General features: G+C 40.9%; 1 protein-coding gene across 1 annotated transcript; it reads left to right on the forward strand.

The window, feature by feature from the left end:
• The first annotated feature begins 1618 nt into the window (after window positions 1-1618).
• On the forward strand, window positions 1619-25650 carry LOC308123218 (gamma-enolase). The gene is made up of 13 exons (XM_080485582.1): window positions 1619-1756; window positions 11809-11894; window positions 13008-13103; window positions 13343-13401; window positions 15905-15974; window positions 16943-17076; window positions 17353-17444; window positions 18177-18307; window positions 18704-18901; window positions 19166-19367; window positions 21442-21550; window positions 21854-21912; window positions 24467-25650. The coding sequence occupies exons 2-13, from the start codon at window positions 11810-11812 to the stop codon at window positions 24534-24536; spliced, it is 1305 nt and encodes a 434-aa protein (XP_080341708.1). The 5' UTR covers window positions 1619-1756; window position 11809; the 3' UTR covers window positions 24537-25650.
• The last annotated feature ends 85 nt before the right edge of the window (window positions 25651-25735 follow it).

Raw genomic sequence — 25735 nt, forward strand, 5'->3', positions numbered from 1 at the left:
TTCTTCATTACTCCTTCATTCTCTCTCTCACCCCATCTCCCCTTTTTCATTTTACCCCCCCCCACCCCCCTCTGTATATGTTTGTGTGTCTCTATCTGTTGTTCACCCGTGGCGAACCAAAGGGATAGATGTCAAGGACGTTGTGCTGCTTGTCTCCTGAAGATAATCCCATTAAATTCAGGAATTTAATTGTAGATTAACTCACACGCTAACACACACACTAACACATGCACAGGTATACACAAACCCACACACACATGTATACGTGGACGTATGCACCTGCCAGTGCAACACAAACTCTCATGCGTGCACAAAACACATTAGCTGGTGCATCAAGATAATACACACACACACACACACACACACACACACACACACACACACAAACACACACACACACACACACACACACACACACACACACACACACACACACACACACACACACACACACACACACACACACACACACACACACACACACACACACTCTGGCTTCACTCTGTTGCCCTGTCAATGTGTATCAGTGTCACCCTCCAGTCGCCATTAACAACTTTGTCTGTTTTTAGAGCAGCAAGGACAAAGCTCAACATAAGTCTGCAGCGAACAAAGGACCTGTAATGAAATTAGCAACTGCCGTACAACATGCATGCCTGAATTCTGAATTGCATGCCAGCTAATGGCAAATAAAATTCCTTTCAGACCATAAATAAAAGACTAATACGTGCCATAGGTCACAATTGGAGTTATTGAAAGCTGTTCACAGCGTTATTTTCTTGGAGCTCCCCCATAATCCTTCAAAAAAAGACTGTGGATGCTCATTCTCATCTCTGATTTGCCAAAGCTTTATAGTGAAGCCAAATCCTGGTGTACATAGTGTTCACACCCACACATACCAACATAACAAAGAGTCTTCGTAATGAAAGCAAAGTCCAATTTCTAAGGTGTCCTCTGGAGTTTAAAAAGTAAATCATTGTGGTTTTATTTATATCTTGCAAATGTAATTTGGAGAACCTAAAAGCAGGAAAAGCCCGGTGCCCCTCTCTGTGATCTCTGGAGGACTCAAGATTGGGAACCTTGAATCAATAAGTTATGGTGCATTCAACTTTTCATTGGGGAAAAACACCAAGTCATTGGGAGCCATTCAGGACGACACTTCCTATTGAGCTGTATTATTTTAGGTACTTGTTGGGTTAAATATCGGACCGCAGCTCTTTAACCCAAGCCAACCTTTAACAAAGCGTTCACCACTTAAAACTTGTCCCCGAACTCTGACAGATTTCTATCGCCAAGACCTGCAAGCTCCTCACACACCCTTGTGCAGAGCATCATCATGTCTCAGTGCGGTGGAGAGGGATGGATTATGTAACTGTATATACATCGACTGAGCTGAACCCCACTGCAGCACTGGAGAAACACAGGGAGACACGGAGAGCACACCACAGAAAACGAGAGAACCAGTCCTCCCTCTGTCTATTTTTACCTCCTCCGTCAGGCGGCGAGTCTCTGCACCCCGTCCTTATCCCTTCATCCCACCCCTTCGACCATCTCCTCCTTTTTAATTAACCCTCCTCTTCCTCTCTCCATCTCTCTCTGAGTCATCTCCCCTCCCCCCCGTCACACATCTCCTCTTCTACCTCCCCTCCTGTTTTCCTCTGCCTCTCTCATCGCTCTGCCTCTCCTCCAGTATTTTCTCGGTCACAGCGAAAGGCTGAACGCACACACACACACACACACACGCACACAGAGGCGGCAGGTAAAGGCAGGATCTCCTCTCTTATTATTCTTCTCTGCTTGAGTGGGTTTTTGTTCACCGTTGTCTTTGATTCTCTTGTTCACCGGATGCTGCATGCATAAAGGATGCAGGTGGATGCTACTTGTGTGCATGTGTGTGTGTGTGTGTGCGTGCGTGCGTGCGTGCCAGTGTGTGTGTGTGTGTGTGTGTGTGTGTGTGTGTGTGCTATTTACTGTTTTAGATGTGTGTGTTTGTATAATGCATTTAATTAAAAATGCCATGTCAGTCTGTGGGTTTGTATGCAAATATGTGTGTCTGTCAGTGATGGAGAATATGTGTGAAAATGACTTTCCAAAATGTGTATATATGTGTGTGCGTTTTCAATGATCTGTGTGAATGCTGGCAATAGGAACAACATCAAATGTGTATCAATGTGTGTAGGTTAGGTTGATGTATTTAGGGAGCAAGTATGTGAGTGTGAGAGATAATGCCTTAGGTGTTTGTGTGTAAGTGTGTGTATGAGAGAGGGAGAGAGAAGGAGAGAGAGAATATGAAGGCACAGAAAAATGATGATGCCTGTGATCTTGCTGCATCCCTTTCTCCTATTTCTTGTAAAATGGCGTAAAAGAGTGGATGATTGTATATATGAATATGGTGTGTGTGTGTGTGTGTGTGTGTGTGTGTGTGTGTGTGTGTGTGTGTGTGTGTGTGTGTGTGTGTGTGTGTGTGTGTGTGTGTGTGTGTGTGTGTGTGTGTGTGTGTGTGTGTGTGTGTGTGTTACTGCAGTCAATTACGGTGGAGTCCTTGATATATGGAGAGACTTTGCTGGTGAGGCAGCAGTGTGTGTAAATGTGGCCCACGCTTCAGTGTGTGTTGGTGGTGTTCACGCTCCTTCAGATGCTCTGACAGCAGATTAATAAGGTGAATGTAATTCAATGAAGTTTAATTTGCTTTGCATTTTACTCAATTTCTGAGACTGTTGTTCAAACTGAGGCTGTATTATAACAGAAGCAGATGGACAGTCTTTAGTAGGAGTGATGAGAGGCTGATGTGTTTTCCAAATGGTAAAGGGATCTCCTCTCTCTGAGGCTTTATGGTGCCCTCTAGTGGTCAAAACAATGTTGAAGGCTGCAATGCGGGGATGCAGTTGAAATATGGTTGAATTAGGTTTTTGAAGACCCCCCCCTCCCAGAGTGCCTTTTGAGAACAAGTGCAGATGCTCTCCCAGAGCACTACTGTGGAGCTCAATGCTGGTGAACACACCCGCTCCCATTGAGACAACCGTTGCCTCTGCTATGGACGACCTGCAGTGGCTGTGGCGAACTTAGCAGCAGTGGAAGTTTGGACGCAGTTGATCATTTATGGTTTTACTAGTTTTATCAGAATCAATTCCATGTACAACATCCTACTTGCATAAGCACCTTCCCTACTCCAAGAGTGACCTAACCATGAACTAAGTGTGTCTTGAAATGTGAACGTGAAGCGCTTCAAGTTAAGAATGGTCTCCCTTAGATATGAAGCCATAACTTATCCCGGTTCTGTCGCCCTGGATAGGTAATCTGATTAGACTACTATTGTGTCATGTTAACAGTTTTATCTGATCAGATTTGATCTATCCAATTGAAATTACAATCAAATTAGAGGATTGGTGTAACCCTGCCTTGGATGTGATCAGGATCCATGTAAACGCCTCTTTTTGAGCAGGCTCTGAACTAGGAGAACATTTCTTTAGTGTTTCATTTTCAAAAGGAAAACAGGCTTGATCATTCCAGCAAAGAAATTATTTTTAATTGAATTTATTTCTTGCAAATAAAACTGGATGTGGATTCATGTGTGCATTTCGCAAATAGCAAATATCACAGTGCAATGAAATTTATCTATTTTTTCGCTCAATTTGCTTATTGAGATTTTACATAGACAACTACTACAAATAATGGCATTTCAAATAGCAATGTCGTGTCAAATATAACAGCACAGACCAAAACAAAAGCAAAACAAACGACAACAACCCCCCCCCACTAAAAAAAAACAATAAAAAGAAAAGGAGAAACCAAGTACACTCCCCTCCCGATCACCATAGATTGATCAAGTGCAATAAAATCTTATAGAATAAACACAGCTACTGTCCACAATAATAAGTAGTCTGTTACAGAATAAAACTACTGCCTGATGACCATGCTATGTTTTCTTTTAATTGATTGCAGCCGACTAAGCACACTCAGAAGTAGAGAGGTCATTGGTTTGTTTGTTTAATCATTCTGATTATAGCTAACCCTTATCATCTGAAAATATTCATTAGACTTATTCTTATTGCATAAATCTTGACATGAACGGATTGAAGTCAACCGGCAATGCCTCAACCTAATTTAGGAAATCTTGCATTTTAACCTGATTACTGTAACCATGATGACAAAGATTCATAACTGGTGCTGCAGATTGGTTGATTTAAGTTTCAAGAGGTCCTTTCTAATCTCTAATATATAGAAATAATGCAAGTTAAACGAGCTTCTCAGTTGGGTGGATACCAATTGAAATAGCTTTCATGCTTCTGTCGAGTCGCCCAACCTGGCAACCTTGCAGAAGAAGTATATGACAACTCTAGAAAGCCAGGACTCAAACCGGGAATATCTGCTATGAGGCATGAATACAAACCACTATACCTCTGTGCTGCCAACAGTTTGGAGAGACATTCTTATTAAACAGAGTTGATGTTTGCTTTTTATGTTTACTATGATTTCATGCAAAATGGCCGTAAGAACGTGTTTATGATGGGATCCTGCCATCATTCAAAGTTTACTGTGTGCGCGTGTGTGTGTGTGTGTGTGTGTGTGTGTGTGTGTGTGTGTGTGTGTGTGTGTGTGTGTGTGTGTGTGTGTGTGTGTGTGTGTGTGTGTGTGTGTGTGTGTGTGTGTGTGTGTGCCAGTTCATGTCATAACACGATCAATAAAAGACGTTTGTTGAAGCTGATTTCTTGGAAACTGGCTGCATGTTTACGTGTATATTGAATATCCAGTATGTGTGAGGTGCTTGATTATGTGAGTGTGTGTTTGATATCTACATCTCTGGCACTGTGTGCGGTGTGGGTGGACGCTAAGTGCTGCCATAATTGCAAGCCGATGTTACATGCTTGTGAATGTTGACATGTTATTAGTTCTAAATATGCGTGTGTGAGACGGCCTCACTTTCAGTGTGGATGCCATACGAGCCGCGTCGGGCGTTCTGTCCCTCCTGGTCTTCCTCCTGCCTCCTCCCTCTCTGTTTCGTCTCTCTATTCTCCTGCCAAGCAGGGTCATTTAATTATTTATTTGTTCCATTCTCGCTTCATCTCTCCATCTCTCTCTCTCAGCCTGCCTCCTAGTTTCCTCTCACTCTCCATTTCATCCTTCATTGCTCCCTCCCTCTCGCTCTCCTTCCTCCTGGAAATTCATTGTATCTATCTGTCTGCTTATTAGATATTTATGTCCATCTATTATCAGGCATTTCATGAATTTCTGTATTTCAGTATCATATATGTACCATTCAGCTGAAGGTTTCTTTGCCTTTTCTCAGTGGCGCTAAGAAATGAAAATGTTTGACCCTGCTCTGAATACAGCAGCTACAAAAGAGGATCGGATACACCACAGACCCCCAGTGTCATCAGTGATCATCCATTTTTGTCAGTTCTTGGTCAGTTGTGGAGAAATGTATTAAGTAAAATGCTCCGAATGGTTTCTTTACTGTAACTCCAATCCATTACAATCAAAGCAGTTCCTCATTTATGCAGTTGTAGTCCGACCTACAAGTCAGACATTGCCTTGTAATGAAAATACATGGACATTAAGGGAGTCATTGATATTTAAAACCACAACAAATTAAACAATCTCATCAAAACCACAGTGGTAGAAGTCATTTAGTTACATACTAGTTCCTGCAAATGAAATGTAATTGTGATTCACTCATCAAGTTCATCTGAAGATCAGTAGGAGGTTAAAAGGAAGTGAGTGCTTCTCTGAAGAAACTCATTTATGAACCAGTGACGAATGATGAAGCAGTATGTGATAATCTACTAACAGAAACATACGCACACACGTGGATAATAAGTAAACAGAACAACTGTTCCTACTGGCAAAAGCACTAATTTCATGTAAGAAACCAGTTTAAAAGTAATGGGATTACAGTAACACTTTACATTCACAACACTGGCAGTGACCAATATCCCTGGAATATAACAAAACTTAAATTTGTTTTGACTTATATGTTGGATAAAATGAATGATAATAACAACAGACTCAAATTCAGGCTGATCTTCAGTCGGTAGACCCACATTTGAAATAGGTGGCAAACCTTAATCCAGATTTTAATCCACATTTTCTTGCTCATTTCATGTATTGCAGGTATGGGCAACTCTGATCATGTTGTGGTGCACTAAACACTTTGTAATGACTAATTTATTGCTGTAAGAAAACTGGAGCATTGAAGTTTATTGACCCAAATAACATGAATTTGGTGATTTACACCTTAAAAAGCATTTCGTTCTGCAATATTGATATGTTGTTCAAATGTGATTAGTTGACCTTCTTCCCTAAATATATTTGTTTTTGGAAATCATCTGTGGCCCATGTCTGATATATGGCTTCTTTCTCGTTCTCATATCATCCTTATTTCTATTTCCTTTGTCTTTAGTATCATTTATTTTTCTTGATATAAGCCGTGTCATTTCTCTCCTGCCATTTCTCTCAAAAGCCACCCCGGCTTTTATTCTGTCCCTCTCTCTCTTGTTCGGCAGTGTGTTTTCTGCTGAGCACTGCAGTCTCTGGTAGGTGTGGTGTGGTGTGCTCATGGGGGTCCTCCCTCTCTTTGCTGCTGCTGTAGCTTACGTAACATGCAGCAGCGTGCACAAACAGACAGCGATGGAGGAAAGCAGTGAGAGAGGAGGCAGAGCGAGGGATGGAGATGAGAAGTAATCTCATTGGGGTGCAGACAGACCAGGAAGATGGAGCATGTGTTTGCAGATATGAGATGATGTGTTGCAGATAAACGTGAGAATCACTTTGCCAGAGTGGCGTGTCTGCGATTGACAATCAAATGATCTGGTTTGTCATTTATAGAGAGAAAAAAATAATAATTTAGACTCTCTTGTTGATATTGCAAAAGCTACATGTTCTGTACGCATGTAAGTCCATAAGAAAGTTTTCCAAACAAAACAACATCTGTTTTAAAACAACCAAAATATTAATGAGACAGAAATTGAAAATTGCATCACTCTTTGTTGCACTGCTCCACCCTTTGGGAGGAGGTGTGTGGGAAACTGCAGCACTGCAGGGTGGGGCTGCAACACAGCACCCACAAAAGAGATAATGAAAAAGAAACCTATAAAAACCTGTAACAATTGCTCCCGCAGGCATCAGTCCCCCGTTTTCCTCCTCAGTGAGTGGATGCTGGCTGCGACTCAGTCCGGCACCTCGTTGCTGAGCATCGTTTTACATTTCACACATTACTTGCTGATGCTTTTATACCCCGGTGACTTGCAACGAGTGTAAGGAAATGAGTCAGCGTAAATTTGCAGGTTGTCATTGCTGTGATCAAACAGCAGCGAACGGGACGTGAGGGTCAGAGCTGCTGTGAAAACGGGTGGAAATATTCCAGGGTCGCTCAGGAGACTGGCATCGTCTCACGACACAGAAAAGAGCCGCAGGACGGGAGGATGTAATGTGACTTTAATGTCAGGTTGAAAGCGGCGTGTTCCTGAGGAAAAGAAGAGAACTGGAGCAGGAAACGGAAATGAAAGCACATGGCAGAGAGTTTAAATGAAACAGAAACTCAGCTTTAGTTCAGGCAGCTTTAATAATCACACCTGCTGTGAAAACAGGTTAATTCCCAAGTTACACACAGTTTGGTATTAGTGTCATACCGAGGCGCTCCTCCTCCAGTAAACAGGAGTTAAGTCAAACAGAAACAGCTGCTTTTCGCTGGAGAGCGCAGGATAATGTTAATAGATAACAGACTGAGAGGCAGCAGCTCTGTAGCTCTCCTGAGGACAATTTTACATCAACAGAGCATGTTTGCATGAATCCCAGAGAGGGATAAGGATGGAAATGACAACAGCACTGCATAAAATATAGAAATGATGAAGTAAGCAATGTTTAATAGGCACTGACATTAATATATATGCGTTTGTAATCTGGTTTTAACAGCACAAAAGATAAGGGTCCTGCAAAAGGCAATGTCACTGTCAGTGAATTCAGTGTTTTCAGTAAATATTGATAAGTTTAATGCAGTGAAGAACAAAGGAAAGTGGAGCAAACTCATGAGAGAAGAGCAGGATACTCCGTCATGTAATATGCAGCCACGGTTTCTAACCTGCGGGTGAGTGAAGCTCTGCTTGTGCTGGTAGGTTGGCTGGTTATGACAATTAAACCTGACACATAATTAGACTTATTACCAGGTGTGTTTACACTTACAATGAGTTTGCTTTAGTGCAGTGGTGCAAAACAATTACCGGTACATTCTTAACTTTCATTTATCAGACCTGCCGGCCAGTTGATTGTCTCAGATTTCTGTTTCTGCTCATGGAGATCAAATCACGAGGGTCCAACATACAGCCTGGGTGCCAAAATAGTCAAATAATTGTTTTAAAATGTTGCTGATTCATGTACAAGCATTTTTGCTGTCTCGGTAACAGTAGTGGCCAGAACGCAATGCTGAGACATCAGAGGTGCAGCCATGAATGCTAATTACTGATTGTCAAGTGTCATCGGCATCGAAGCCACACTGTGAGGGTGAATGAGCAAATGCGTCTTTATGTAGCTGTTGAACTAAAAGGAGTTTGACTCTCCTTCAATCGATTATAAATACATTTCTTTTGATATCCACATTATAGAGCAGTGGGGTCAAGTATGTGGCCTGTGACGCGCAACCAGCCCACGAGAGGGTCCCAGCTCACCATTCACCAAGTGTCAAAATTACAAAATAAAATAAAATAAAATAAAATTAAATTAAATAAAATTAAATAAAATTAAATAAAATTAAATAAAATTAAATAAAATAAAATAAAATTAAATTAAATTAAATTAAATTAAATTAAATTAAATTAAATTAAATTAAATTAAATTAAGCAGGTTAACTAATAAAAGTAACTGATATTCCTAAATTGTCCCCTTTGGGCTGCGCCAATTTAGTAACATTAGCAGACACAATACATTATTTATGAAAGTCACAGCAAGAAAAAAAAAAGCTATTCAAATTATGAAGGACCACTCCACAAATTGCTGTTTATTGCTGATCATGACATGAGAATGCATCACTTTGAAATTGCAAATTGATCAGTTTAACTTTTGTTTAAAAAGGAAAAAAGAACAAACTGCATCAAATGTAAACATTCTTAGGATGAGCTTCTACTTGTTTGCACTATTAAGCAACTGATGTTTGGTCTGATCCACATATAAGCAAAAGAGACTGTAACTAAAGTGAAATACTCCTGTTATAGAGCATCTTCCTCCCACCAACTGATGCAACTTCAGCTGAACTTAATGAGCAGCTATTGTTTCACAGCAAATCCACATTATTAGGACAAATAAATTGTTAAAACATTTGTTATTCTAGTAGTTACTTTCCAGTACTTTCTGTACATCAATTCATTTTCTACACAGCTTCATCCAACCTGGGGTCGGTTTCTACTTTGGTTAAAGATCAATTATAAAGTGTTGTTGGACTGTTTTTGGACCCTGAGAAGAAACCGGAGCACACTTGAACTTCTTATCATGATACAAAAGTCCTAACCTCTACACCACTGTGCAGCAACAGTTATCAAGTATTGATCTCCAGCACCATGAGATCAAATCTTCTGACACGAGTGTCAATATGTTTAATAGGACCATTGGACACTCCGAAATACTCCAACGTGGTAGAGTAGATGTTGGATGTTAACATATGTATTCATTCCAGACTTTGCTGCTTTGATAAATGCACTCATGGAAAGATAAGAGTATAAAAGGAGTGGACACACACTCTCCCTCTGACCCCCCATCGTTCTGTCAGCGCCTTTAGGAAGGAGAGCCGCCTCAGGGCCAACGTATCTGCCAGCTAGCGACCGGCCACATTTAGCTCCCAGATCGATGAAGTATTTATGCTTTATGCAGAGATGAGGACGACATCAAAAGCCTTTTCTGACACATCGTTGCAGTTTCGCTGGAGTCTGACTGGAATACTAATGAGGAGAGAGAGAGAGAGGAAGCTCCCACTGAGGAAAGCACAGCAGTAATGGAAGTGGGATGGAGGTTCTGCTATTTTGATGTGAGATTCATATGGGTTAATGACATATATGTTTAAAATGATCATTAAAGAAAGAAAATTAACTTTAATAGTTAATAGAATAACTTAATTAAGTACAATGCCATGCCAAGAATTTCATTCTTGGTGTTGAATCAGCCCAGAAGTCTCACCTGAAGACTGTAAAGAGGCTTATATACAGTACGGTTGAGATTTCCGTGACATACGATGGAGACCAAACTTTTTCAAGATCTTTCAAAGTGACCACTGAAATCTTAAACTCACACAGGTAGCCAGTGGAGGAACGTGAAAGAATTTAGTTATGTGACAATATAAAATTTTAAATATAAAATATAACCCTAGAGGAGGCGACACAGTGGTGTAGTGGAACCACTTTTCTCACAATAGTGAGAATGTCTCCTGCTTGAGTTGTATTTTGCGTGTTCATTCTTTCTTTTAAAGTTTGATCCTACACTATAAAAGCTTTGTGAATTGGTGACTCTAAATTGGTTGTGCCTGGTTTTATGTCTCTCTGTGTTTGTCCTATCATCGCCACATCTCCAGAGTATACCCCCTGTTTTCTCAATAGTCAGGTACGATCCGACCTGAAGCTGGATAAAGTTGCATAGAAGACGGACGGCTGGGAGTCAAAACGATAAAAACTGAGCAGTACAGAAACAGAAAGGCCACAAGAGAAGCTAAAAATGAGTCTTTGTGCAGCACCAAGGTGACATCAGGTTGTCGGTGTTGCACTTTTTGACTCTTTGACAAGAAAAAAAGAGTTAATTTTTAAATTAAAACAAAAAAAATTAAGGTTTAAATGAAGTATATATGTGATACAGATGCGAGCGAATGTGGGTCAGTTGGTTGAGTGTTTTTTTTTCTCCATATCTTGAAGTGTCCTTGGGCACGACACTGAACGTCAACATTATTCTGAGGTTTGAGTGCCTTGCATGGTGGCTGCCACCATTGTTTCCTATGTTCATAATACATGTGATTCATTCAGGTTTTTCTGCCTTCAACTTTCTGTGCATTCATAATCTTCACATCATAAGACCATAATGCTCTTTCAAATTAAGTGACAACAGAAAAAAAAAAACATACTTTTTCTTCAGCGCAATATTCATTTCTATCTTTGTAGTGACTTACTTTAAAAAGGACAGTAATTACTTCACTAAATATTTTAGATAAAAAGCAAGTACTTGCTTGAGAAAGCCACTCCTGCTGTGCAGTAAAAGGCTGAATAATACGCACATAGCTGCAAAATAGTTGTGTTACTGTCAGTTATTTCAAGGAAGATGGTCTAAAATTTGGGTTTGACCTTATTTCTGAATGTAATTGTGTTTTCAATGTGTCCTCATCGTCATTATGAATGGAGAAAATGAAATTTAAAGCACAATTTTGTCAAAATGTCACAGTAAAGACTCTATCCATCCTCTGTGGTTGAGTGCAGATATGTGGACGTCACAGTTTCCACCCTCATCCATATTTTACTTCTCTTATTCGCTGATGCTTTTATTTTTTATTTTTTTATTTCTTTTTTCTGCTGCATCGTGTGTGTAAAAGTGTGTGTGAGAACACAGTCCTCTGTGGTGAGCTTTGATTTTCACAGTGATGCTGCAGTGAGGCCGTGCGTCGACTCCCCTGACGGGTCCTTGCGTGTGTGTTTGGTGTTAAAAATAGTTCTCTTTACCCATGAGGGTTCTTCAGTTCTTCCCTTCCTGCCTCATTTCTATTCGGTCTGACTTGATGTGTGACTATGAAACAGTTTCTGTGAGGTGAAGCAGTTCATCCGGGCCTTGTTTTTCTCTTTTTCTGCCTCTCAGCATGTCGATCGTCAGCATCGTTGCCAGGGAGATCTTGGACTCCCGGGGAAATCCCACGGTGGAAGTGGACCTTCACACAGAAAAAGGTGACCACTGTGAAGCCGTTCTGATTATACAAAAGCAGCTTTATACTCACCAGCAGGACTTCTGCTGACATTAAAATGTTCCCAACGAACCGCAGAGAAAGCCTGAGAGAGGAACAACATTTCAGCTCTAATTCAAGAGTCCAGCTAATGACTTTGATTTGACCTTTGCTCCAGATCAGCCATTTCATAAAGTAAAAAAGAAAAGAGGTCAAGTTCAAGAGGACTTCACTTCTTGAATTTGAACTCTGATGTGGCGTCCTTGTTGTTTTCCAAACTCGGAATAAGCCGGTTGTACCCTTCCGCTTGATCGCAAGTCAGAAAACAGCATGAACACCTCAAAGCAAAGTATAAACGAATAATATTTTATTGGGTATGCTTGTGCAGCTATATTCCAAAAACAAAGAGCTGTAGCTGCCACTCAAATGTTTGAAATTTCAACTTGTCACCCCCAAAGCTCAGATCTGACCTCAAGAGTTTTTACACTCTGAATTTTTCAAGTAAACCTGGAACACATGTTGTGTTGTTGTTGTTTGTGTAGCTGGAAACATCTAAATTACCAGTGGTGAAAATTCCATTTGCCAGTTAAGTCCATTGTGAAACACAAAAGTCAGCATTTATCTCCCAGTCGGTCTTGTTGGAGCCCACACGGAACCAACACACACATGAAATTATGCTTTTAAAGTTAATATCATTCATGGACTTTATTTCTATATTTCTCATCACTACTTTGCGAGGGTTTCTTTATTACACTCTGGATCTTCCAAAACAAAACAAAACACTATATTTTCTCAGAAGCACATCACTTTCACAATGGGAAGTTCCCAGTTGGACCAAATTTGATTTCCCACTTCACAATTTCCTATTGCAAAATATTATTGGACTCAGTTGAAATTTTACTTTAAACCTTTGTATTTCTTCTGAACTGACTCGAATGACTGAACTCACTGCATTTGTATGATTATGTAGCAAAATATGAAAAAGAAATGTCCTAACCTGAAATAGAAATTGACCCTTTGCTTTGGCAAAGCATCTACTATTCCCAGTTTGTCCACCAGTATGACTCATTCATGCTATTAACATGTAACTGTGAATTCCTCTGTGTGCATCGTTCAGGTCTGTTCAGGGCTGCCGTGCCCAGCGGAGCGTCCACGGGCATCTACGAGGCTCTGGAGCTCCGAGATGGAGACAAGAGCCGTTACAAGGGCAAAGGTATGAAAGCTCATCACATGAGCATGCACACTGTCATGAATCATTCACAAGTTACTGAATGTTACAAACAATATTTATTTGTTATGATTGTTTAAAAGTACAGTAACTACAAAGTCATAGTCTGAACAATAAAGTTAAATTCAAAGAAAAGCACCTGAAACTCATGTCGACACACTAAATCTCAGAGTCCACAGCTGGTTCACACAACTGATCTATTTTCTGTTTGTTTTCTTCTTCAGGTGTTTTAAAGGCAGTCGGACACATCAATGACACTCTGGGTCCGGCTCTTATAGCCTCCGTGAGTCAACAAAACATTTATATTCTGTAAATCTGCAAAAATTTTTAAATAAAAAAAAAAAAACGTTATGAAGGCACACTATTACAAATCACATCATATCTATTGTACCTCTTTAAAACTGAATTTTTTGGGGGAACAGAAGAGCTTTGAGGAAACCCACACGCAAAATTAATCAAAATTAGATAAACATAGTAAAGAATTGAAGAATAAAAAGCAAACTTTGTTTGGAGTCAAACTCAACCGACCTGCTGCACTGTGACGATGCTATTCAGTGATTTCAGACCCGTTTCTTTGGTCTTTGCTTCCCCGAGTTCATATGGATTTTCTTCACACAGTCCAAAGTCTGATATGTTTAAACAGGTTGTAGCAGTACGGGTGTCCTTGATGTCAGCTGTGTGATGGACAGATGTGTTGGAAAAAAAGTCTTCAAGCTTCTTGTGACTCAGATTTGCGTAAAGCTGAAATAGAAGTTGAAATGATGGATTATTTTGTGCCGATTGGTAAATAAACAACTTTCCATGTGTGGCTGTGGTTCAATGGCTACAGTGGGTCACCGTCTTCCAGTGGCATCGCACGATGTCCCATCTGCCTCAGTCCAGATGTTGTAGTGTCCTTGGGAAAGACATAAAAACACAAGATGCTCTTTAGGTCAAGCTCCTTGCAATGCAGCCGTCACCGCAGGTGTGTGAAGGCGTGCATAACTGGGTGAACCATACCGACAGACAGTGTGAAGTGCTCCGAGGCTACTGGCCTGGTGAAATGTGCTGGAAAAATGAACTCTGTTTACAATTCGTCAAAAACAAACAAACAAACAACAATCGTGTACCTGTTGTGATCAAAATATTCACGCTCCACCTTCAATCTGATCATTTAATTCTATAATACGTCTTATCAAAATCACCCAGGTGGCATGCTCTATGTGACAGCACCTCCTTATCGCCACAACTGATGATTTGATGAATGAATACATTCAATCTACACAATGTTAACTGTGATAAAGCAAGTTTAAAAGAAGGATAAATGAGCTGTTCTACAGCTTATCTTTAGTGTGTGTGTGGTTCATTATTTTCCAGAGACAAGTGATGTCCTACACTAAATTACAGACGAAACGTTGTTTCCCTTCACATCCACATTTCAAAGGGGATTGTGCATACAAATATCAATCTCTTTAATCCACCGTAGCTCTCGTTTCCAGAGTGTAATAGTCCAACTAACTGCAGCTACGGCTCTTTGTTTTTGGAATAGAGCTGCACAAGCATACCCAATAAAGGGTCTTGTCTGTGCAGCGAGACTTTTGAAAGGACTTCCTACATCGAATGTATCCTCAGATGAGCTGTGAGAAAAAAGATAAAATCCTCTCGGCTGCCAGTTAGAGGAGGAAAGTGAGCGGACGTGTGAAGATGATAACGTGTGAGAGAGAAAAAGAAAAGTGTGAACACGGCATGAATGAGGTGTGTGTGTGTAAGACTGTCATGATTCAGCTCTCCGCAGCAATGAATTGTGGGATAGTTTCATGAAGGAAGGATATTTCCCGTCGCGGTGAATCTTGGCTGTCGGTTGGGGAGGAAGAAGCAAAGCGAAGCGGCTGACGGCCGTCACGTGTGTCGCTGTGAGGAGTTTTCATCAAGATATAACTGTGAACATTGTGTTTAAGAGGCCAGAGACAAGCAGACGTTTGGAAAGTCTGTGAAGAAAAAAAAAAAGACTAAAGAAACAGCAAAAAGGAGAAATTTTCAACAAAAATATGTTGGACTAAAAGGAGATTTAAAGAGCAGCAACAACAAACGAGGATTTTAGAGGCAGTGTTTAGTAACATAGACACAATCCTTAGATTGAACTTCTCTTTTAAAAAGAACATAAACATGTTGTATCTAAATATTTTCCTCTTTCCTCCTAAAATTACCTAATTTTCAGCTCAAGAATTTTCTTTTATAGGGCTTGTGCTTTCTTTTAATAGGTAACTGTGTTTTATATGCTTTTTAAAGTAGTATTATGTAAATGTAATTTAAATGTTATCCCACCTGATACATACTGATGTTATACAAAAATGACTGTGGTTATCTTCTATATTCTGAAGGTATCTCAGGCTCTGACATTATGATCCACCATGTGTAGGGTCATTTATACAGCTGCGTTGGCATGTTTAACAGGAGAAGTATCAACTTTATTGAATATTATTATATATTATTTTTATCATTATTATTAAATCAATATTTTGGCATTGATATGTACCAAATCTACACCAAATATTACAAATTACCCAATTATCTAAAATCACTGAGAATGCTGACTGGGACATTCAGTAATTTCCAAAATGTCTACATTTGCTGTGTTAAAACATGTTTATTTTATTTTGATGAAAGATTTCATGATGTAAAAATTGGGATTAAACAGATTAAATCATGAAAAAGAACCACTGTGATTGGAGAGCGGTGAATAGACGAAGTTGAATAGTCTCATATATTCTATAGGTTTACTGTGTCTGACCTGTCCTCGTCCACAGGGCATCAGCGTGGTGGAGCAGGAGCAGCTGGACAACATGATGATCGAGATGGACGGCACAGAAAACAAATGTGAGTCTCGGCATGGCGGGAAAACCTCTCAGCGTTCCCGCAGCTCTGGAAGCATTTGAGAAACGTTTTTCACCGAAGCCACAAAGCGCTTTGCAGAGCAACAACAGGCATAAATACAGATGGGAACAGAACAAATAGACCGCTGTTCCCAACAGGCTTTGGCAAACTTGCCTTCCCAATAAATAAGTGCTCTATTCATTTATTAGATTGTTTATACGCAGCCCTGAAAGTAATGGAATTCGTTTATGACTAAACTGCTGCTGGCCATATTGGATACTAATTATAGTTAACTCTCCGTGCAGAAACATAATCAGAAGCCAAGAGAGTGTCAAAAAAGCGGGGCCCGACATGATAAAGAGCTGAAAAATAACATTGACAACAATAATTATTATGATTGTGATATTATATATATCACTTTTTTATTCCAACAATAAAATCAGAGGCATGAAATAATAGTTACTGACACAAAATACAAAATTAGAAATATACTTTCTATTTTTTTTTTTTAAATGTCAGAACAATATAGAAAACGTAAATAGTTTCTGCTAAAACGTTTATTTTTAACTAAATGACAATAACCTTCTCAAGTTTGATTGGAGGCAACAAAAGACTTGAATAGAGAATAGAACAGCAAGAGGAGCACTCGAAAAGCATTTATGCTAAGTACATTTGCGAATCTGTGAGGAACTGCTCCTCGGAATTAACAAACAACTTGTTTCTTAAAGTAAAACCCGGAGAAATCTTTGTGTGCTGAAAGTCAGTGTCGGAAGCTGGTGGTCTTTGGCTCTCAGGCAACAAAGCATTAACATGATTCTGTACTACAGAACCACTGCACGGGCTCAGGGACACTCTGAGAAACCACTGTCCGTGTACAAAGTTCACTTTATACTCCAAAGATTCAAGTTAAAGAATCAGAATAGAATGTATGGTTATTTCCCCACTAAAACTCTTTGCCCTCTTTCAAACAGCTCAGTTCGGGGCCAACGCCATCCTGGGAGTGTCTCTGGCCATTTGTAAGGCCGGCGCGGTGGAGAAAGACGTCCCGCTGTACCGCCACATAGCCGACCTGGCCGGAAACACGGAGCTGGTGCTGCCAGTTCCTGTAAGACTCAAACACATGGCAGTGCTGTGGAAACACAGGAGCAGTTGTTTTTTGCTTTATCTCTTTTCATGCCTTTATTCAGGACACGACGCAGGGTCTGTTGTTTATACAAACAACAATGACAAACTAATGTGGTCTTAGTGATTTGACGGCATTTGTAAATGTGGGTCAAACGGTTTTATTACTCAAATGAGGGTTTAATCACAAACATAAAGTTCAGAAATATGGATTTTATATTGTAACTTAATGCAGAGTTATGTTTGTCTTCTCTTTCAGGCTTTTAATGTGATCAATGGAGGATCTCATGCAGGAAACAAACTGGCCATGCAGGAGTTCATGGTTCTGCCGGTCGGAGCCGAGTCGTTCAAGTATGAATTTACCTTTTAAACTTTTAATTACAGATGAAAAACAATGACTTTTTATGGGAATTTACCCAGCTGCAGTTCAAGTTAATGAGTATCAATAGTATTGATGTTTAGCATGACCAATTCGTGCGTCATGTCAAATCGCCAACAATCAGTCATAACTGAGTAATTTACTACTGTATGTATTTCAATAACCCCCCCAAAAAAGTGATATTTCAGACTGTAGATGGGCAAGTCAAATACTTATAAACAACACTTATAACTTATAACAACACTCATAAACAACAGTTGTGGTAAATGCTAACATTTTCTTTCTCAAAGTAGATTTTGAATATTATCGTCTCTGTCAGTCTGTATAAATTCAAATTTTAAAGTCAAGAGACAAATAAACAGTCCTGATGTCACCTCAAAGCGTGCTGCTGGTATATTGACAAGCCAGTTTTAGTCTTGCAATATACATTTGCTCCACAAGAGGGTGTATTGAGTCACTCAAAGATGCAGCCACAGAGCGGTAAAACAACAAAGTCTGAAACTCTTAGCTACTACACAGCATTGTAGTAGTATGAATGGTTTATTTCATTGACCCACTGGGCCCAATCAGAAACAAAAAGAGGCGGAAAAGAGCCAAACCTCACAAAGACGAGAGGACGGGCAGATTCCAAAGTTTTTATCAAACTCCTTCTAATTCTAATATTTGTCCCCCCCCCTGCCCCCGACATTGCTCTGGTCTTTCAGGGAGGCGTTGAGGATAGGAGCAGAGCTCTACCACACACTGAAGGGGGTGATCCAGGAGAAATACGGCCAGGATGCCACCAACGTGGGAGACGAGGGAGGATTTGCTCCCAACATCCTGGAGAACAGTGAGGGTGAGTGATTTTATTCAGAAAGAAAATGCCAAGCCCCTCAGATTCCCTCTCACTGTTAAATATCACCAGAGACCACCCTCGACCTTCTTCAGGTCCCTGAGCATGCTGGGAAATCATGTAGAGAGAGGAGTGCGACATGGCGATGGGAAGAAAAAAAAGAAGCAGAACAAAACAGCTTTGTTCTTTTGGGAGAGGCAATAAAATCTGACATTTACTGTAGAACATGACATTTATAAAGTGTAAAATCAAATACTTATCTTTCTTAAATGTGAAGTGCACCACCTTTGGTGTTTCAAAATAAAAAGGAAAGTTTTCTCTCTGGCTTCAAAATCCATCAAATTAGATTCTCTCTGAAGCCAAAGCCTCCTTTATCTGACTGTATTTTCCTCTGTGCAGCTCTGGATCTGCTGCAGACGGCCATCGAGAAGGCCGGCTTCACGGACAAGGTGGTGGTCGGGATGGACGTGGCCGCCTCGGAGTTTTACCGCGAGGGGAAATACGACCTGGACTTCAAATCCCCCCCAGATTCCTCCAGACACATCTCTGGCGAGGAGCTGGCCGACATCTACCAGGGCTTCGTCAACAACTACCCAGGTGGAGCTTTTTTTTTTGGTAGTTTCCACATCGTCTGGGTAAATGCAAGTCATTGTAGGTGACATTATTTGTTATAAAGCTGGTGATGAAATATCAAACAATAGTAGTATGATTCTGTCACAAGGATTTTTGAACAAAACTGCGGTTTTCTGTGAAGACTGATCGTCGCCTGCTCGAATTCATTGTCTTATCTGCATATTTGTATTCAGTAATGCCGATTTGTACCCGTCCTTGGCTCCCTAATCTAATCTTCCTCGTTCACAGTGGTGTCCATCGAAGACCCGTTCGACCAGGACGACTGGGAGGCCTGGTCCCGTCTGACGGCCCAGGTGGGGATCCAGGTGGTCGGGGACGACCTGACGGTGACCAACCCCAAGAGGATAGAGAAGGCGGCCGAGGAGCGGGCCTGCAACTGCCTGCTGCTCAAAGTCAACCAGATCGGCTCCGTCACCGAGGCCATACAGGCGTACGTCGGCTTTAACTCAGACGAACCAACAAGACACACACACAGAAAGCTGGAATACACACACTCTGGGAGGCGGGGCTGATGAGACACCGCTGGAAACACTTTGGGGATAATCAGAGAGGAAGCACACCGGGGCGGAGTCGCACCACACAAGGGATGGGGAGGAAGAGGAAGAGGAAGAGCACGATTACACCAGACGTGTGATTAAGGGTTAAAGAGGGGAAGAGAGGGAGCGCAGAAGAGATGAGTCAAAAGACATTACTAGAGAGAACCAGAGAACTAGCGCCATCAGGCAGACAGCACACTCACATACAGGCATTTAACAGTCATGAATTAGCCTTGGGCGTGTGTTTTTGGACTGCACAACGCCCATACAGTCAACTTGGAAGTGCTGACCACCACCCCACCGTGCAGCATGTAAGGCAAAGCATGCTTGTTACTGCTCAGGCACAAAGTAATTCAAGTGTTAAAGGGCTAAAACATTATAAAGCATTGGAATTGTGTTTTAATCATCATAAAAATAAGAAAAAAACAAAACATTTATTCTTTATTTTCTAACGTTACCTGCCATTATTTCGATTACATTCAACGATACAAGAGTCAGACAGTCTCCTGGAGTCACACGATTTACATCAAACATCAAGACGACCAATTGTGAAACGATGAATTGTGTGTGAATGTTGTTCCTCGCCTTCTTATTAATATATTTATGACAGTAAGTGAGGCCATCGTGTTCTAGAACTGTAGAATAGTGTCTTATAATGTTTAATTTACTGCAGTTTAGTTTTTTTAACTAACCAGTTTGCAAGTGTTTTTGCTTTTTTTTTTTTTATTATTTATGCATTTAGATTAAGCACAAAAAACGTTGTTTATACAGTACTTTTCAGGGCAGTGCAATTCAACATGAATAAACAAATTAAAGAAGGGTCAGGAATCACAACTGTATGGTGACGTTGATCTAAGAGTTATTATTAAAACCTGGAGAAAGGGAAGTGTGGTAATCAACATTTAATAAGACAACAAAACAAGGTGAATTCAAAAGAACAGGACAAAATATTGATCACAGGTAAAAGTGAACATAAAACCCAAATATTAAAAATGAAGTTTTTGGGAGGAAGAAGACAACAGGAGAACATTTCAAAGGGACAGAGAGGAGCTTCCTGCAGCTCTCAACCTGAACAAACTCGTTTGTGAGAGTCACCATGTTATCACCTGTCAGCCATGTTGACCTTGCACCGGAGACGACATTTACAGGAGATAAATGAACGGCGGAGAGCGACGGCAGGTTTTTAGTATTGACTTCAGCTGTCAGTCAAACGTGAGTCCCGGTCTTTACATGTACCTCATATCCGAGGATATCTTGCTGAGGAGGGCGTGTACTTCACTCCTGGACATGTGGAAGTCATCAATCTTCCACCTAACAAAACATCACTGGGGGTTATGAAGCCATCAATCATGACAGCGCGGCCGGGTTATAGCGGGAGGAGGAGGAGACGGGGTGAGGAAGATTAAATGGTAGAAACAGAGCTGATATTACTGCTGATTTATTGCGTCAGTCACATAGAAAGCTTCCCGTGTCGTTAATCTGATAAATTGGCTTCGTTTTATGGCTCGGACGGGCCAATCACGAAAACCCAGAGGCACCGACTCCACTTACGTCCTCATTCTAATGTTGCTGACAGGTTAACGTGTCGGAGGAGTCGAAGCCACAAATAAATCAGAAGCAGATTAATTAACCTGCGCAGTAACTGCCCGTTACTATATGCAATGTGCTCTCTCATGAGGCGATGAGGATGCCGTACCACGACTCTGACGCCCACTCACCTCCCTGTGACCACTGTACTCTGCAGTCTACAACAAGCACTCACTTTAGCATTAGCATTACTATTTCACCAAGCTCCTGTTCACCGAACCACCGCAGTCCTCCCGACCATCAACCATAGCGATCAGCGATAGAGGACTGAGGTAGTTTAGGATTAAAGAGACGGGAAGGTTGAGAAATACTAACGTAAAGATCACCACTTCAAAGTAATATTTATATCATGACTCTTTTCCCCCCGTCCTGGTCTTGCAGGTGTAAACTGGCTCAGGCCAACGGCTGGGGTGTGATGGTCAGCCATCGTTCAGGAGAGACGGAGGACACCTTCATCGCCGACCTGGTGGTGGGACTGTGCACCGGACAGGTAAGCACTCAGCAAGCTGACTTTTAACAATCAGCACCATTAACCATCATCACTTTAATAGACATTTTTACATCTTTGAAACGGTAAAAAGTTCCTGATTTTGATTAATTTTGACTTTTTTGAGTTTTGTTTTCATACATGACGCTCAAGGAAGTTAATCAGACTGAATACGTGTTCAAATACGCTGGAGCAAGTCTGTTCTTAAAGTGTTGAAAACTCTGCTGTGATGTGATTTTCTTCTGGTATTTTCCGAGTCATCTTCAGGAAATCAGCTCTCTGCGTCTCTGTCTCTGTGTGCTGCAGATTAAAACCGGCGCCCCCTGCAGATCCGAGCGGCTGGCCAAGTACAACCAGCTGATGAGGTCGGTGTGCTGCACACTTGGTCCTTCTCACACCATCACAGTTACAGCAGACACACACACACACACACACACACACACACACACACACACACACACACACACACGCTTCAGCTGCTCAGCGAAGCTTCACAAAGACTTTTCGCAGTGGACCTTTTTGTTTATTTATTCACTTTTATGGTTTTCATCCTGTTCTGTCCAGATTCCTGATACACTCATCTGACCCCTGTTTCCAATCTTATACAAACAGATAAAAAAAAACACATCAATCTAATAAGGAAATAAACTGATACGTAATAATAAAGGAGTCTTTAAATGAAGCCAGTGGTGAGGTGAGTGGGGGCTTGTTAGAGAGGTTATTAATATTATTGGGGCTTATGCAGAGATTATGCTGTTGTGGGTCATTCAAAACCCATGGAGAGCTTTAGAAATGATGATTTCACCAACATCTTCATCTTGTTTTTAGTTTAAACGTGGAACAATTTCTGATAATTTAATCATCTAAAATGTGTCCCTCAAGAAACCTCAGTAGCTCCCCCCGTAATATGAAGCTATGGGAACATGACAATATATGTATTATAATATACAATACTGCAAAAATGCTGATATGAATAATCAATACTGGGTTGTTGTTTTGTTTTTTTTGCTGTGAGGACACAATTAATTTGAGTTTCTCTGTTCAAGCAACGCATCAGAAAAGGGGGAGGAGATGGAAGAAAAGCTCAATGTTAGTTCAAACTGAGGAAAAGTTTAAGTTTCTGTCCGAAACAGAAAAAGTATTCCTCCCCTTCTCAAACTGGACCCTCACTTTCTGAAAGAGACACCGGCAGACTTGTTTAGGATTCACCTGCAAGAACTCTCAAATTGAACTGTGGAGCAGCAGAGGTGGCCAGAAAGAAGAAAGGTCTGAACGGAGGGGGACAATAATTTAAACTTTCTTTGATTGTGGCTGAAATCTGTAGTCTTGCAGTGAGAGCGGTTCACAGTCATGAGACCACAGATCTCATACACAATTCGTAGACTACGATTTCTTTTGAGATCATTTTCAATTTAAAATGGTAGATTTTCACTTTGTTCCACTGAGAACAAGAAGGAACATGGTGTTATACTGTATTGACAGGTATCTCTTCAGGTTTCAAATGACCTTTTTTTTTTAATCAATAAAAAAAATGCCAGGTTAAAAAAATTAAATGCAAACATTATAAAGACACTGTCATAATTCACTTGCCCTGAAACAAAGGGGAGAAACTGTGGCGTCCTTCAGATGTTATATTGCTATTATTGGCCCAAATGTGATCAAATCAAAGGAAAGTGAAACTATATCTTTTATAAATGCACAGCGGTTCCTTTCTCTCCAGCTCATCGGCAGCGTTTTTAGATCCAACATTTCTTTCCAGTAGCTGAGAATCTGACATCCGTGTTGCTGCGACACGTCTCCTCTCCTGCGCCGTCCTGGTGTTTAGCATCACAGATCTAATTGATGTGACAGGCGACAGCAGTGCCGGGGTGTCACCCCATGTGTCCAAGCCAGTCAGCAGCCACTGAGAGAGGGGGGAGGAGGAGGAGGAGGAGGAGGAGGAGGATGGGGGGGGGGGGGGGGGGACTAAGCGGTGTAATCCCATCGGTTTGCAGAGGAGAGGTGGGAGAGGTGGAGGGTGGAGAGACTTACAGGAGTATTAACAGGTGATAAATGCTAATCAGTGCAGTTGGCGTGCATGCACACACACGTGCAGCGTGGAGGAAAACATGAGTCACTACAGGAGGCCTCACACGGCAACGGTAGAGAAACAATAAATAAAAAAATCACACATCCACACCCGGAGTGATGCTTTCCTGATTGCCTACATTACACACATGCAATGAGCAGTTTGCTGTCTGCGGAGCTTCGTGAGGACACATCCATCCGTTTCAATCGCAGGTGAAACATGCAGGGCAAAAACTCTCACCTGCGGACTACTTCAGTTCATCCTTGTTTATTCACTGCGTATAGTTTTACCTTGGTTAAGTTATGAATGCTCCGTCCCAACACTCTCATGGTGCATCCATGAGTAAATGGACAGCGGAGAAAAATACGTCTGTACACCGTCATACTTAGAATATCCCAATGGGAACCGGCATCAACATGTAGGCTTGGCCTCATATCTGAGTGAGAATTGGCTTCTGGCTTTACTGCTTTAACTGCAGCCCATTGCTTCCATTCAAAACGGTGTTTATTTTTTGTTTAGCATAGTTTGCTGGTGATGAGCATTAATCTCTATGAATGAGACGGTCGATTTTGTCCTCATCAGGGATGAAAATAATTCAGCACAAATAAACCAGAGGGGAGGAAATAATCCCAGATGTTACATAAAAGCATCCTGACATTTAGAGAAACAGACACTTTCAAAATAAAAATTTCTTTATTTATGTGCTTTCCTGTGTTACTGCAGTTTAAGGTGCTTCCACGATGGGAATCTGGAAAATCTCCACCATTCTGAGATCTATCATCTCACAAAAAATGTGACTTTACAGTTTGAAAGAAGGCGTCAATGTTTTCTCTCTCTGCTCCTTTGTGCAGGATCGAGGAAGAGCTGGGCGACCAGGCTCGCTTCGCAGGGCACAACTTCAGGAACCCCAGCGCCCTGTGAAACTGACAGACGAATGACACACACACACACACACACACACACACACACACACACACACACACACACACACACACACACACACACACACACACACACACACACACACACACACACACACATGCAAGGAGCGAGCCATGTTCAAAGAAAATTCACACATATTCATGAAAAAAAACAAACAAAAAAAAAAAACAACTCCTCACAAACAAAAGAGCCAAGCAAAAAAACAACAAATAAATCAATAATAATTTAATAAATAACTTATGCACTGGATATTAAGGTAGGGAGAAGATACTGTATGCATATACACACTCACACAGAGATTTATTGACCACGCAGATGCAACACGCGCTAATGCACATGCAGGGGAAACACCATAAGAATCTAATATTTATAAGCCAGACATGCACTGTTACTGTAGTTTTAAAGGATTAGTTTGTGTACAGTCAGAGGAAGGAGCTGCAATAAAAAAAAAAGACCATTAATGTCAATAATAATTAATAAAATAGAAAAGAGAGAGAAAGATAAAACTCGTCGAGATATATTAGACTCATGGCAAAGTGAAAGAGATGAACCTGCAGCACCAGAAGAGGACGACGCAACTGGCAGAAAGCAGCAGCAGCTTCAGGGACTGAGTGAAAACAATAGAAACACACACTGTAACACCTGGATACTCACAACACTCAGCTGTGTCACACCACTCTCACCTGGACACTCGAGCACCTGCACTCCTCCTCCTCCTCTTCTTCCTCACCTTTCACTTTTCTTCTTGTCCTGTGTCTGTTTCTCAGTTTTCGGGTTGCTCTTTTTTTTTCTTCTTCTTCTTCTTGCCCGGATATGTGGTTGGTTCAGATTATTTGTCCTTCATGCTTGAAGTCCCTCCTCTGTCTTTAAGAACCAAAAAAAAAAAAAAAAAAAAAGATTTGAAAGAAAATCTAAACCTTCGTTCCTTCGGTTCCTTCTGAATGTCCATAGAGTAGCTGTGTTAAAAGAAATAAAAAAAAGAAGAAAGATGATTTAAAACTAATAAAAGATTAACAGAATGCTTGTCATTGAAAATAATGTGAAAATATGTGAAATAAAAAAAAAAAAGAGGGTAATTTACATTTTCAGTCACAGCTGTGTGTCCTTTGTCTTTGTGTGTCCATGTGAATCTTTCAACATAACCACTGAAACATCTTTCACGTGATGATCCGTAACAT

Source organism: Lipophrys pholis (genome assembly GCF_963383615.2).
Source record: "Lipophrys pholis genome assembly, chromosome: 17".
Taxonomy (NCBI): Eukaryota; Metazoa; Chordata; class Actinopteri; order Blenniiformes; family Blenniidae; genus Lipophrys; species Lipophrys pholis.